The 13969-nt window shown below is 43.5% G+C and overlaps 1 protein-coding gene across 1 annotated transcript in view; it reads left to right on the top strand.

Moving 5' to 3' along the window:
* Positions 1–13969, top strand: part of CCDC38 (coiled-coil domain containing 38) — a 1810821-nt gene that overhangs the window by 705006 nt on the left and 1091846 nt on the right. Inside the window, exons 5-6 of the mRNA XM_069629826.1 lie at positions 6153–6253; positions 8544–8727. Coding sequence (XP_069485927.1) covers positions 6153–6253; positions 8544–8727 — 285 coding nt within the window. The remainder of the gene's footprint in view (positions 1–6152; positions 6254–8543; positions 8728–13969) is intronic.

Genomic DNA, 13969 nt, shown 5'->3' with positions numbered 1-13969 from the left:
TCCTTTTTTATTGAATTGATTTTGTTGTGGGAAATGTAAACTTGTTGAAATTGTAGAGAATAATAGCAAGTAACATATTTTCATTGTTATTTTTACTAGACTGACTGCTTCGGAAGCGGCCACTCGGAGGAGACGTGTAGTGCGTCTTGCGTATCACGTGAGGCGCGGCTTGAGGCTGGGTCCTTTACTCTGTTAACTCGCCTCGGAAGTGGACGTAGGTTGGGCGAGCGAGCCGAGCCGAGTAGTGTGGCTCCGTGGCTCCGTGGCAAGATTGACAGAGTGTGCTTGTGCGCAGTGACTCTGTGCTATCGCTTCTTTTGGCCCCCCTTTCCATCTAAGCGCTGCGGCGCGGCGAGGTGCGGGTGAGGACGGCCGCCGTGAGCTGGAGGAAGAAGAGGCGGTCCCTCGATATCGGACTTGCTACTGGTAATGCTCACGAGCGGCTCAGTACCTGAGGGAGGCGGTCAGGTCGGTCTTCGGTCCTATAAGTAAAGCCTCGCTGCCGCGTAACGCAACATTGCTGTTGCTATTGGTGAATATACCGCGATATAGTGACTGTGCACCGTGAGCGGGGAAGGTGTGTAGTGATTGCTGGCGAACCTGGCCATCAATTAGTGGAGGCGCCTTGAACCGCTTTCTGGTGCACTTCCATCAAGCTTTTAGGGGGAATTTCCGGGTGTACCCAAGAGTTGGTGGTGCTAAAGTGTGAATCGGATACCTCTTTGATCGCGGCTTGCTACCTCTTTCTGATTTTAGTAGTGGGGATGGCTTGCCTGATTGTAATAAAAGCGAGCACATCGGGTGCACCAGTCACCATTGTCATCTATACCGTCTGTGACCTTCTCCCTATAAATTTGCTGGATTGGGGAGACTTTAATGGCAACCTAAGCCATTGATTTCAAAGGAGTCGGGGGGGATTTTCCCATTAACTACGTAATTGGATTAATTTAGCCTGTGGGCTCCAGAATAGTGCGGATGGCTCCCTCTAAAAAATCTGCCATATCCAAATACAATCTAAGGAAGAAACAACAGGAACCAGCTATGATGCCCATAATGGAAGAATCCAAAAATAAGAGGAACAAAGGCAAGAAGGCAATTCCCATAGACCAAGGAAAGATTACAGGCTTTTTCCTTTAAATTTACCAGTTGATGTCAATTCTACAGCCCTCGAGACACCTTTGGAACCAGTGATCAACACTTCTAATCTTGGTAGTTCGATTAATTTTGAAGATATCAACAATAATTCCCTATTGGACTTATGCTTAAACATACAAAGGGGCATGACTCCTCAGACAGTAGTCCCCTCGGAGAACACTGATCTTCCTGTGATAGAGAGTCAGACCAAAGTCAGTGATAAAATATTCCATCAAGCTGGGACACTGGAGAGACTATCTACATCACCTAACCTAGTCATAGATACATCCTTGGACAGGGAAACAGAGACGGCCAGCAGGAATTACTCTGACTTGCCAGAAATTGCCGAATTACAAGCTTCTGTGGCATCCCTGCAGTTTGCACTAAAAATATTATTGCAGATGTCGGGACGCATATTGGCAAATACAAATACATTGATGAGTGTCAACGACCAGAGACGGGATCTGGTTGAAGAGGCAGATGGTAATTTATCCGAAGCCATCTTAATAGCAAATGAATTGCATGAATGCCAACTCCCTGATCCCAATATTGCTATAACAGCAAATACACCATCTACTCGCAAGCAGCATAGGGTGGCTAAGCAAGCAACTGGTGGGGTTAGATCAAGTAGCCATGGGTCTCCCACATCAGTGACGGATAAGCCTACCCATCGCTCTAAAAAAGCAAAAAAAAAGAGCCGCCCGGGCGAAGAAACGAAGGACTATAGGAAATGGCCGCTTAACGAGTTGGCTGATTGCAGAGAACGTAGAAATTCCTGACGGAGCAATGGAACTTGAAAATTCAATAACTGAAACCATACCTGATGACGATGTTATCACAGAGAAGGCGCTTAAGATAGCGAGTGAAAATGGTAGTCCCCACAATTCAGCTTTTATTGATATAGATACTATAAAAGAGAACGATGTAGTATGGGGAAATCGCACTTGCATTATCAAAAATTTATATCAAACTGACAAAAGCGCCTGGCTCTCACGTTCTGAATTCTTGAAGAGACTGTTCTCTGTTCCTCAATTGAGAGTATTGCAATCAGAAGTCTTTCAATTTCTTGAGCCCTTGACAGGATCATATCCTAAGGTTTCAGCTCTGCATTGTAAATTCATATCTACTGCCCAATTATTAAGGACATATAAAAAAGAATTGAAAACAGTGGATATTGAGGTTGATGCTGAAATGAAATACAATGAGCCCTGTTGTCCAAAGACTGAAAATGTTACAGACAGTCTAGCAAATGCCTGTCCCAATTTGCAAATTGGAAAAAAGATGGACAAGATCGAGATCCAATCTGTATTGAAATGGTTGACGGAGGCTTTATCTAAGGTTGAATATGAGCACTGAAAATTAACGCTGGCATCATGGAATTGCAGGGGTTTTTCCCATCTCTTAAATGAAGCGGGTTCAATTGCCCAATTATCTCGCTATAACTGTATTTGTCTACAAGAAACATTTGCAATGAACCCCTTATTTTTGGATGGGTTTAAGGGATACCAGGTTTATGCTAAACGAGTTGTTAGAGGACGGCCCTTTGGGGGGCTATGGATTGGTGTTGCTAATTGGCTAGGGTCAACAAGGATTGATGGGAGGCAAGATGATCAAATGGTGGCCGTCGAGATAGTATATAAAGACAGGAAGCCTATTGTAAAGTATTTGGTTGTGTGTTTATACAATCCACCGGGGGCAGCATGTCAAGAGTCCCTACAGGAAGCGTTACATGAGCTATTAGCCAGCTGGTCAACCATTGAAGGGAATGTAGATATCTGTGTAGTTGGAGACTTTAACACCCATATGTTGGGGGGGGAATGGAAAACGGCCAACCCAAAGCTGTATGAAAAATGTGTTATGAAACATAATAAAATAGAGGGTGAAGGTCTAGATTGGGAGCACTTTTTCTATAACTGGGACTTTGCGATGGTAAACGGCCGCACTAAAAGTGATCATCCTGGCAGACATACATGGAGCAATGGCTCCGTGAGCAGTACCCTGGATTATATTTTTGTTTCATCTAGTATGATGCTCCATGTGGACGATATGATAGTAATTCCAAACAATTGGAGCGACCATGCTATTATGGCATGTTTTTTTGACTTCCATGTAGCACATACTCAGTTGAGTTATATAGGTGACCTAAAAGTTAATCATGCCGGGACATATATTCGATGGTCAGATAAGAATGTGTTAAGTGCTGACGAAGCCATACATAAATACTGCTATCCCAACCTGGAAGAACATAAGATGATGTCCATTGATGGAGTCGAGAATTGGATTCACCTGTTCTCTGACAAGTATGCTACTACTCCGGCTAGAACTATGATAAGTGAACAGGAAAAATTGCCCACTTACGATAGATTCATCCGTGATGCTAAAAGAACTTTGAGGGCTCAATTAAGAAGAGCTAAGCTCTCTAGCTCAACCTGGAACAATTATAATATTATTTCTAAGAAATTGAAGAATAAATACAGGGCCATTATTAAGGCAAAAAAAAGCTCTGACAGAAATAAATCCTGGCAAAGGTTAGTGCAGACTGTCTGCGCTCGTAAAACTCGAAGCATATGGGCACTTCTTAATGAAGCCAGAGGGAACAAAACTCGGCAAATAGTTAATCCCATTTCCAGTGATGAATGGACCAGGTTCCTGGAAATTCGCAATCTGGTGCGCAGAAACGTGGAGACAATCCCACTGGGCAATATACCAACTGAGCCCACGATAGATATCTCCTATGATTCCATTCTTACTGCAATTAAATTGCTGAAATCTTCCAGGGCACCTGGACCAAACGGGCTGGCTAACGTCGTAATTAAGAGTAATCCGGACTTCTGGGCCACTCTAATGAACATACTGTTCTCGAAGATTCTGAGGGAAGGGAAAGTCCCTTGCTCTTGGCAATCAGCCATCTAATACCTATATATAAAAAAGGCAATCGAATGGACCCGAACAATTATAGATTACTTTCTATGCTGGATAGCACAAGTAAAATATTCGCCTCTCTCTTACTGAAAAAACTTCAGCTTTGGATTGAGCGGGCTAATATCCTATGTAAATTCCAATGTGGCTTTAGGCAAGATTATTCTACTTCCCATAATCTTTTGGTTATGGACTATATGCGTACTAGAGCCCTACAAAGTGGACAACCTCCCCTATATGCACTATATATAGATTTTAAAGCAGCATTTGATTCCATTCCCCGAGAAAAACTCTGGCTGAAGCTACAAAAACTCGGTTGCCCAGATGACCTATTATACTACCTTAGACTTTTACATCAGAATACCAAGGTAAAACTAAAATTAGACCACAGAGGCCATATGTCGAATGAAGTTGAACAGAATAGGGGGGTTAAACAGGGATGTGTGACTGCCCCCTTAGTATTTAACTTATACGTACACGACATCCCTGCGACTATTGCCCTGGTAAAGAACTGCCCACCTAGTATTGGCAAAACCCCCTGCTCTGTGCTTGCATATGCTGATGATTTGGTGATCTTTGATCACACAATCAGTGGCCTACGTAGATCAGCCTCAGCCCTCTGGGATTACTCTGAACAAAATGGGCTTACTATCAATGTTGAGAAAACACACGTGATGAGATACACAAGTAAGAGATCCGCTCGTGTCTCGCTCCGCATCGATAGTGTCGTAATCTCTTATGTGCCGGAATATAAATATCTAGGGATAGAATTTGAACCCAGAGGTGACTATTATATATGTAAACGCAACCGAAAAATAAGAGCAGCACAAGTTACGGCTCTATTTAAAAATTTTACAACTAAACAGGGTGGTTTTACCTTATGGGGTACTCGGCATCTTTATATACAAGTATTAGTGCCCATGATGATTTATGGCCTGGAATCCCTGACTAAGATGGACTTAAATTGGCTACAAATCATCGAGGGAAAGTTTTGGAGAAAGATATTGGGACTTCCGGCATGTATCCCTATGTCGCTGCTAAGACTAGAGCTGGGACTAATATCATTAAAAGCACAGATACTAAGGAAGAGAGCCGGGATTTACCTAAAAATGATGAATGATACGGGCAATGCCCTATTAACGACATTTGCCCTGAGTAATAATAAAGATCATACCATTAGTGAATTTAAAAAACAAATGGAACAATTGCTCAGTGAAATCTGTTGGAAACAACGTGAAGGGATCTACTCGGAGGCTATGCAGGCTTGCATGGGGAGACGGGTAGAGCTTTGGGACTGGCTTGAGAACTACGAACATCTTGGTAAATTAAAAAGGTATTCATTTGTGCAAAACAGGTTATTTACGTTCAAGAAACCACAGAAATATCTGATGATCTGTCCGTCCCATAGGCTCAGAAGGTTTATATTATTACTGAGAATAGAATACCTCCCCACAATGACGACCAAGGGTGTAATAGATAAGATCCCCAGAGAACAACGCTATTGCCGTCTCTGTAAGAACCAGGAAATCCTCGAGACAGCCAAACATGTCCTCACTGAATGCCAGGTTATGAACGATGATATAAAATTTTACTTGGGAAAGTATGTGCACAATTGGGAAACCATAGGGAGCATGTTGTTTTGGAACTACTGTGTTAACACTAATAGTATATGTTTGCTAACCGCATTATACTCTATTTGGCTAAGAGTGGAAGACAAACTGGACATATCTATATGAGGAAAGTTAGTCTTCGGCTAGACCTGGGTTTCACAGGGAAATGGTGTCTGTTTCAAGGAGGCCAGACCCTACTATTTAATATGTTATGTTTACTGGATTAGAAAGAACATTACGTGTATCTTAAATTGTTAATAACATAAGAGACAATGAATGAACTATACTCGAGTATTATCGTACTGTATTGACCTATTTGTAGATTCTTAAAACATTTTTTTATATTGTTTTGGATAATGTTTAATCTTTTTATTGCATTATATTGTATATTTTAGTTTGAATGTTATTAAAATGTATATGTGTAAAGTTTATTATTTAAACTAAAACACATTAAAGATATTATTATTATTGTTATTTTTGTTTCAATAGATGAAGACGAGGACGAATATGACTATACAAAAAATCCTTTCAAATATATGGACACAGACATATTTGTTTTTAGGAGCAAGGCGATCAAAGCAAGCAAAGAGGTTTGTGTTTTTTAATAGCTCTTTGAATAGAACTCTGTTTATGCAGTTGGTTGTCAGAAATTATCATTTAAAAATGTTTCAAAAACTGTCAGAATAGGTTATATTTATATCAAACAAATGTTACCTGCATGCACTTCCGTTAGCAATTTCTTTTTTGGTAAAGACCAGGAAATGTGGAAAAATATCACATTATTGTTCTTGTGATGGCTCTTTGAAGAAATCCAAGTTCATTTTTTATTAAGTCGTAGCCCCTTTTAGTGTGGATAAAAGTGAGACTTGTTAATGAAGCACACTCCTCCCTTTTAAATCTTCGAAACCATGAAGATATTTACATATTTTCTTAAACATTTTAAAACTTGAGTTTTATAATTATTCTAATGTACATATAATGTAATCATTTTGGAGCTGTCCTGGTAATAATGTATTGTGATCATATGATTACAATGTATTTTGAATGTTTGTGTTTGATAGATTTTTTTAATGTAAGAAAACATTTATGCTATTACTCTATTATCAAACAGGCTCATGAGTGTCCGCCCGGGTAAGCGAACTGCAAGTCACTCACAGTTCCTGGGTTTTAGTGTGTCCCAGCACATTTACTTCATGATGATATTGCTTTTGTTGTGTTGTGTGGCTCGCGTATTTGTCCTAGATGTGGTCTCTGCCTTGGTCTCGACTTGGCCAGGTTCTGTCTCAGTCAGTCCTGTCCGGTTACAGGCAGAGACAATGGCCTTGCAACAGATACCTTTGCAAGCTCTGAGCGGGACCCCTCTGACCCATGGGGTTTCTTTTTGGATCAGGTTGTTAGGTAATCTCCCCACTATCAGGTGTTTAGGCATACGATTTACTCACCCTACCTGGGTTTCCAAGTTCAAGCACGTCTACTTTATTTCTTCTTTATTTGAGCGGTCGGCCTAACTATTTTCATCATCATCTAGGCAAAAGCTCCCAGCTAGCTTCATCTTCACTGGCCAGGGATCTTAGGGTGTGGTACCTGCTGGTTTATGGGCCCATGTCAACAGACCGCTCACTCTTGCCTGCCCCTTCAACCTGCCTTCTCCTAAACTCTGGCTCCTCTGGCTAATTCACATTTGTATCCTATAACTCTAATTAACCTTCTTGGTTTGGTCAAATGAGATTCTGTTCTGCTTTTCTGGTTCTACTCATTCTTGTCTTACTCTTGCCATTTGGCCTGCTTTGTTTGGCCAACACAAGTTCTGCTCTTCTTATTCTGCCCTCTCTACCTTTCGTCAATGTCGTACTATTCTCTCTCAGGAAGAACCTCGTGTAACCCACCAAGTCAAGAGGCTTCTGCCACCTTTTATACCAATGTTGATAGAGTGATTGGAATGGTGAGGACTTTGATTCGCAGGTCCCTGTCTCCGTTTTCTTTGTGTAGCGTGATTGGTCCTCACTGCTTAAGGGTTCACCTCCTTCTCATTAGAGTAGTCAGTGTTGTGCTTTTCTGACGGTGTTGTGCTTCCGTAATGGTTGAGGGTCCGCCCGTGCACAGACCACTGCAGCTCTAAATAACAAATACTCTGTCCACCATGTTAGAATCTGGCTGTATCAACAAAGCAGCTCGCAGACCCAAAGCTCTGACTTCCTCCCTTTTGTGGGTTTCTCCAGCTTCAGCTGGTGGTCTTGCAGGATGTGTGAGCTCTTGCATTTGTAACTTTGGAGTTTGCTGTATGGTACTGTTTGGCTCAGCGTCCGGTTTGTGCCACTCTCTGACTCGCACTCCATGCTTTGAACTTTGTCCAGGGGCCAAATAATCATGTACTAATGCTGTGTATGTAATACACTGGTTCTGGGATCGATGTTCTGTTTCTGTAGGAACCAAGGGTTGGACTCGGGGGTCAAAGAAGCATTCTTGTTCACCTCACACGTGAAACGTATTTCCCCTGGGCACCAGAGGACTGTTCACTGCTTTAGTACAGATTGTTACCCGGACTTAACCAAGGAATGGCTGAGGGAGCTGTGAGATATCCACCTTATAGCGCCTTCAGAAGTTGTATCATCCAGTGGGTTGCTCCCAAAGTGTCCAGCCTTGGTCTATGGGTAACAAACAAGTGACCTCGTCACAACGCCATTGGTCTTTGAGACAATCAGTACATGAATGTATACAAATAGAAATGATACTGTATTTGCAAATCAGATGCTGGAAACAGGGCTTTTGGAATCATTTCTGTAGTGCCACTGCTGATCGCCACGGTGATTCTTTGATTAACATGTTTTTCTGTTGCCTCTATTCGTAGTCACCCAAGTTGCAATATTTTCACACATATAGGAAAGACATCGTCAGCAAAAACTGAAAATAGCTGAAAAGACCACTTTTTCATCCCGAGCTAAAACCCATGCATATTCAAATCGAAGCTACGTGTTGGAAGAAGGCGCTAAAGAAGAAGACGTGAAGAAAAAGGAATCCGAAGGGTTGACATGTGATGCCACCTTCGCACTGTGCAATATCCACCGTAAGTCATGAGCTTGTTACCTGGAAATCCATGCAAACAAATCATATAGTGTATATTTCAACTCTGTAGTGCATGTACTCAGATGGATAGCAAAATACAAAGTTTTGGAAGCAGCACACAGTGCCGTGGGTGATGAGTAGTATTACGTTCTACAAAATCAGTTGACCAAAAGCACTATGGAGAACCAAAGTTTGGAAAAGTTACGATTGTACATCGCGCAAGGACAAGCCAGTGCATTTTAGACCAAGCATACTAAACCAATATCGGATTCAGGTGCTGTTCCTATTATATTTTAATTGACTTTACAATGGTCACATTTATGTTTATAATGTTCTTATCATTGGCTGAAAGGTTGGCAGCATACAAAGGTTTAATTAATGACCGATTTGTTAGATCTATAGACAACTCTTTTGAGCTCTCCTTTCCAGTTCCACAATTTCCTTAAACAAATATGAATATACAATAGAGGTACTGTGAGATGTTTATAGCACAGAGACATTGTTACGTCCCCGTGATGAGTATTATTTGACAGTATGTCATTCAGATGTATAAAAGGAAATGTGCACCCGCAGTAAAATGTTGGCATCACAACATCCAACAAGGCCTTCATTGCAATAATCCGATTTTTAGCCATTGCTACTGATTACTGTCTGGTTGCTGCTCGTCACACCAATTGCCTTCTGCTGCTACCCCAAATTTTACTTACTTTACCTGCCTGTGGCTTTATTTCACTCTGGTCTCCTATTACTCGTCTGCACCATCATTTTCCAATCTCCCCCTCTCCCAGGGATCAAGAAGCATCCGAGCTATAGCTCCTCTCAGTCTATGTTGGGAAGAACTTATTGTTTCCCTGCCACGCTTTTTGAAATAAAATATAAACAAGCATCCACGCCTAATACATTGCCCCATGTCATTATGCTTATAGCTTTAATGCCTGCTACTAGATTCCAAGGGTATTCCAAGGCGATAAAGACCCTCTACTCAAGTTAAAAAACAGAGGGAAGCAAGGGTGTTTAGAAGCGCCAAAAGACACTGCCACCTGGTAATGATCAGAGGAGGGGGCATGATTGCTATTGGAACATTCAGCCCAATGAGGGTAGAATGTTCTTCTTAAAACCATCAGAGCAAAGGAGAAACATTGGAATATTGGGACAAAAGGACTTAAAACAGCCATCATTGCCTTCTGACAATGCATTGTCTTCAACGGAACTGGCAATATTATAATATAGGTTAAGCATCCAGTAGGGAGGACAGCTTGTCCTCTAACAACCCACTAGTATGAGTTCCTGGAGAGTGGCTGAGTAGGCTGAAAATGAGCATAGCCTGTTACCAAAGCCGCAAGCCCTCATGCCATGCCTCCTGATTGCCTGGTGCCAATCCCCCAGGTGCTAATAGAGGGTGTTATAGCCAATTGCACTTGCATAATTACTTAGCTCATACATCAGATGCACATTGTCCCCCAATGCAATTATCTCGCTTTAGGCCCCATGGTGGAACCTGCTTTCTAAGGCTAGGTGAAGGTACGCCCCTGCACGCTCTGTGAGAATCCAGAGGGATCTCTCTCTCAGGTGGCCAGGGCACGGCTATTGCCTTTGGATCCAGACCCTGGGGGTGGACCAGTGCGGGAGGATCACCTGGGTGAGGGGTCTTCGGGAAGTGGGGGTGAGACAGCGGATGGTGAGAAGCGGTATTCCCCCTTTTTTGTTCATCTACCCCATCCTATTTTGTAGGATTTTTATTTTTTTTAATTTTTTTTTATTTACTTGTATTTAATCATAAAAAGATTTTTACAAGAGCACATTCCAATCTGAATGAAGTCCTTTCATATTTTGTTTGATAAGTGATGCGAGCCTTGCAATTAGATTTGTTGATGGTGCGATCAGACCCCAACTTCCGGTGTCGCTTTTATTCTTTCCAAGGCCAGGTTCAGAAGTTTTGCGGCAGCCGTGTGCCATCGAGTCTTTTCTCCTGTTATCAGGCGCTTCCACCAGATATCTTCGTTCCCCGCGAAGGAGGTGGCCGTCAAAGAGGAGAAATAGGCGATCCTGGCCGGCTGAAGAGCCGGACAACGCATCAGTAGATGTTTTATCGATTCAATGTCCTCGGGATTTGCAAGTTGTCTACAAGTTTTTTTCTCCAAGCCTCCTCTGATAGCTAAGATTTCTCTAGTCGGTAAGACATTTAGGCGTGCTTTTAGAAGAGTTCTCATCAGTAGTTTATCACAGTATTTTTTGCAGTACACCGTCGGTTCTTTCAATTTGTTAGTTTTCATTGGAAGGTGTGCTAGAAGTTTGTACGATGATGCTAAATCAGTCGTGTTGATCCAGTCCCAGCATTCTAGTTTTGTTTTTATCATAGTTGGGTTTTCCTTCAGTTCATCTTCAGTACACACTATTTGCTGTAATTTTTGTTTTTGATCCGCAGCCCACTGGTTCATAGTCCGATTGAAACCTTTTTCCAGTTCTGTTGCCATTATTTGATAGATTCCGAGACTCTCAGGGTGAATAATTTTCCTATATAGCTGAAGAGAGCTATGGTCCACTACTGCCTTTAGAGACAGAAGGCCAAGTTCTCGCCTGATCGGAGCGATTGAGTTGAGTTAGGTAGACCCAGGACGGCTCTCCATATATGACCTTCCAGTTTTTGCCAGAGTAAGGGAGGGATTGAAGGTATGGCGTCCATGCCATAGGTCAGTGACGGCACAATTTTAGCTTTGTAGTAGTTTATAGCTGGTTGGAGTGAGAACTTTCCGTATTTCCGGTCAACCAATCTCAGCTGTGCTGTCAGATTTTTGGTTTTCGACCATAAAATAGCTTGCATGCTGCCGGATTTCTTCGAGCTGTCCAACTGTACTCCCAAATATTTGAAGGAGTCCACCACTTCAATTTGTGTCTCGTTGAGATGTGAAAGGGAGCGTCCCCAGCCAGCACGATCCTCCCCTCAATGAGAGACAATGATGGACTCTCCCAGATAGGGAATAAAGCCAAGACAGAGTGCGGGTGAGCTTAAATGGGAGTTTATCAATCAGAATAGGGCATGCAAAGAACTCTGCAAATCTCCGAGAGCGCTCTGCCTGACAATCGCAAAGACAGGCGTATATAATTACAAAAAACGTCATCAAAAACCTACATACTATAGGGGGCACAAGTTAAATGGGATTGGGTGGCGATGACTAACTACAGGTGCTGCTGCGAGGTGGTTGGTCGTGGCAGAAGAACGTCACTGGTCAGCCTCGTGGGTAGGGCTGGGCCTGACAAGTTGGCAGAGGTCATCCGGCCGGTGTCGGTGTGCCTCCGCGGCCAGTGTCAGAGATGAATGTCTTTTCCTGACTTCTTTGCCCTAGACCATGCACACCGCAATCATTCAGTCATTATGTTATTATCCTTTTTCAGTAAATCTTCCAATAGGTTATTCTACAGGTCAATGCAACACAGGAGGAATGCACCTTGCAAGAGGCCTGATGGTCATTCATCAGGGCATGGTTACCAGCGTCCTGTTGACCGGTATCATAGGTTGAGGGGCTAAGCTTCAGGGCATGGGACGGATGGTACAAGTCTCCCTATCTTGTTAGATGTGGTTATAAATGTGTCTCTGTGTGTTGGCACAGTGTTGGGTGTCCTCATTGCACAGGGTCATAAGTCTAGGGTGATCTGGTGGGTTGTGGGGTTTACGAGGGGGGCTCCTGTGGATGGGTGGGTTCAGACCGAGGTTTACTGCTAGGCTGTAAATAGTTAAAGTGACGGCCCATGGCCTTCGATGCTGCTAAGGGGGGCTGCGCATCTGTGGAGCGGTTCCAGTCTGGTAGGGGGAGGTGGGGCAGCGTGGCGCGGCCCTTTGTTCTCATGCTTTTGGCAGTCTTCTCGGGGTGGGAGGGGAATGGCCTTGCATATTTCTTCCGAGGTATCTTCCTCCCGTGTTGCAGGTCCTTTGGAGGTGCAGCCATTTACAATCGTTAAAACACTATATAATATTTGTATAGATTACTTGGGAATGCACATTTTACTTTACAGAACGTATTCCAGTAATATTCAGTCGGAGTGCCTTATTAGTATACTATATTTCAATAATCACAACATTTAACTATATGCATAAACATCTTGCAATAAATGAGGTAGCGTTACGGTTGATGCAGATCAACAAAGAATGGGCCGCCGCCGTATGGTGACGGTGGTGGTTATGCAAGGGGCATTTGAACAAACACACGTGGTGAGTACATTCTTGCACACCTCTCACAGGTGCCCCCTGTATGGTTACGCTCGTCTTCTTGTGTACTGTAGCAGCATTAGTTCAGGCATGGCGCAGGACCGCGGGGTGTGCGGGTCCCTGATGGTTGGTGTTATGTACACTAACTACACAATTCTACAGGTATCTTTGGCATGCATGGTGTGTATGGGGAGAATACAACAAGTAGTTTCTTTTACATATATATTTGGGTATTTTTCCTCTTCCATTCGAGACCCGTTCTGCAGACCTTCCCTGCACCCAAGCCCTGCCAACCGGGTCATCCTGGGAGCAGTGATGTCCTGCGGACGGTGAAATGTTACAATGTCAGTATATTGTGTTAGTTCATGTCAGCCCTTCTCGGGGGAAACATGCTTGCAGCGGATCTGCCAGGGAGCTGCGGCAACAGGGATAGTTGAAATCCTCCGAGGGCGGGGGGCGCGCTACAGTGCGCTGAGCTCTCCTCATCCTTGGTGGGCGAAATTGGTTTCTAGGCCTAACTAATTTCAATACATATGTGGGTAATCGATACGTGGGAGCCATGCCGTCAGCAGGTGGACCCTCCACCACCTGGGCCCGGGTGGTATGAGGGGACGCCCAGTGAGCCAGGGCCCTCACCTGGGGAGGAGACGCGGGTGAGGAGGGTCTTTTGGACCAGTCCTCCCCTACATTTCCCCCCTTTCGTTACTAAAGTAACGAATTCTTCAACTCATTCAGTCTTCTGCACTCTTCTGCGTTCATAACTGCCTCATCCCATGCTGGGGTGCCTTTTATGGGCATCCAGGCTCTGCACACCCCCCTTAAGCTCTCACCCCTCCTGGCGTACTCATCTGGGGTACAGGTCAGGTATATACACCCGCTGTCCCCTTCCAAGTCTACCCATACTTCCTCATACCATTCTAGTATGCGTGGTTCTCTGATGGTGGTGTGCCATAGTTTGTCTATGATGTCCTTGTCGTGGTACCTAGGCACTAGTTGATACCTAGGTGCGTCATCATTTCCTGTTTGTACCTGTACTTCT

Source organism: Ambystoma mexicanum, chromosome 12 (genome assembly GCF_040938575.1).
Source record: "Ambystoma mexicanum isolate Mex_15411 chromosome 12, UKY_AmexF1_1, whole genome shotgun sequence".
Taxonomy (NCBI): domain Eukaryota; kingdom Metazoa; phylum Chordata; class Amphibia; order Caudata; family Ambystomatidae; genus Ambystoma; species Ambystoma mexicanum.
This window is presented reverse-complemented; position numbering and strand designations above follow the sequence as displayed.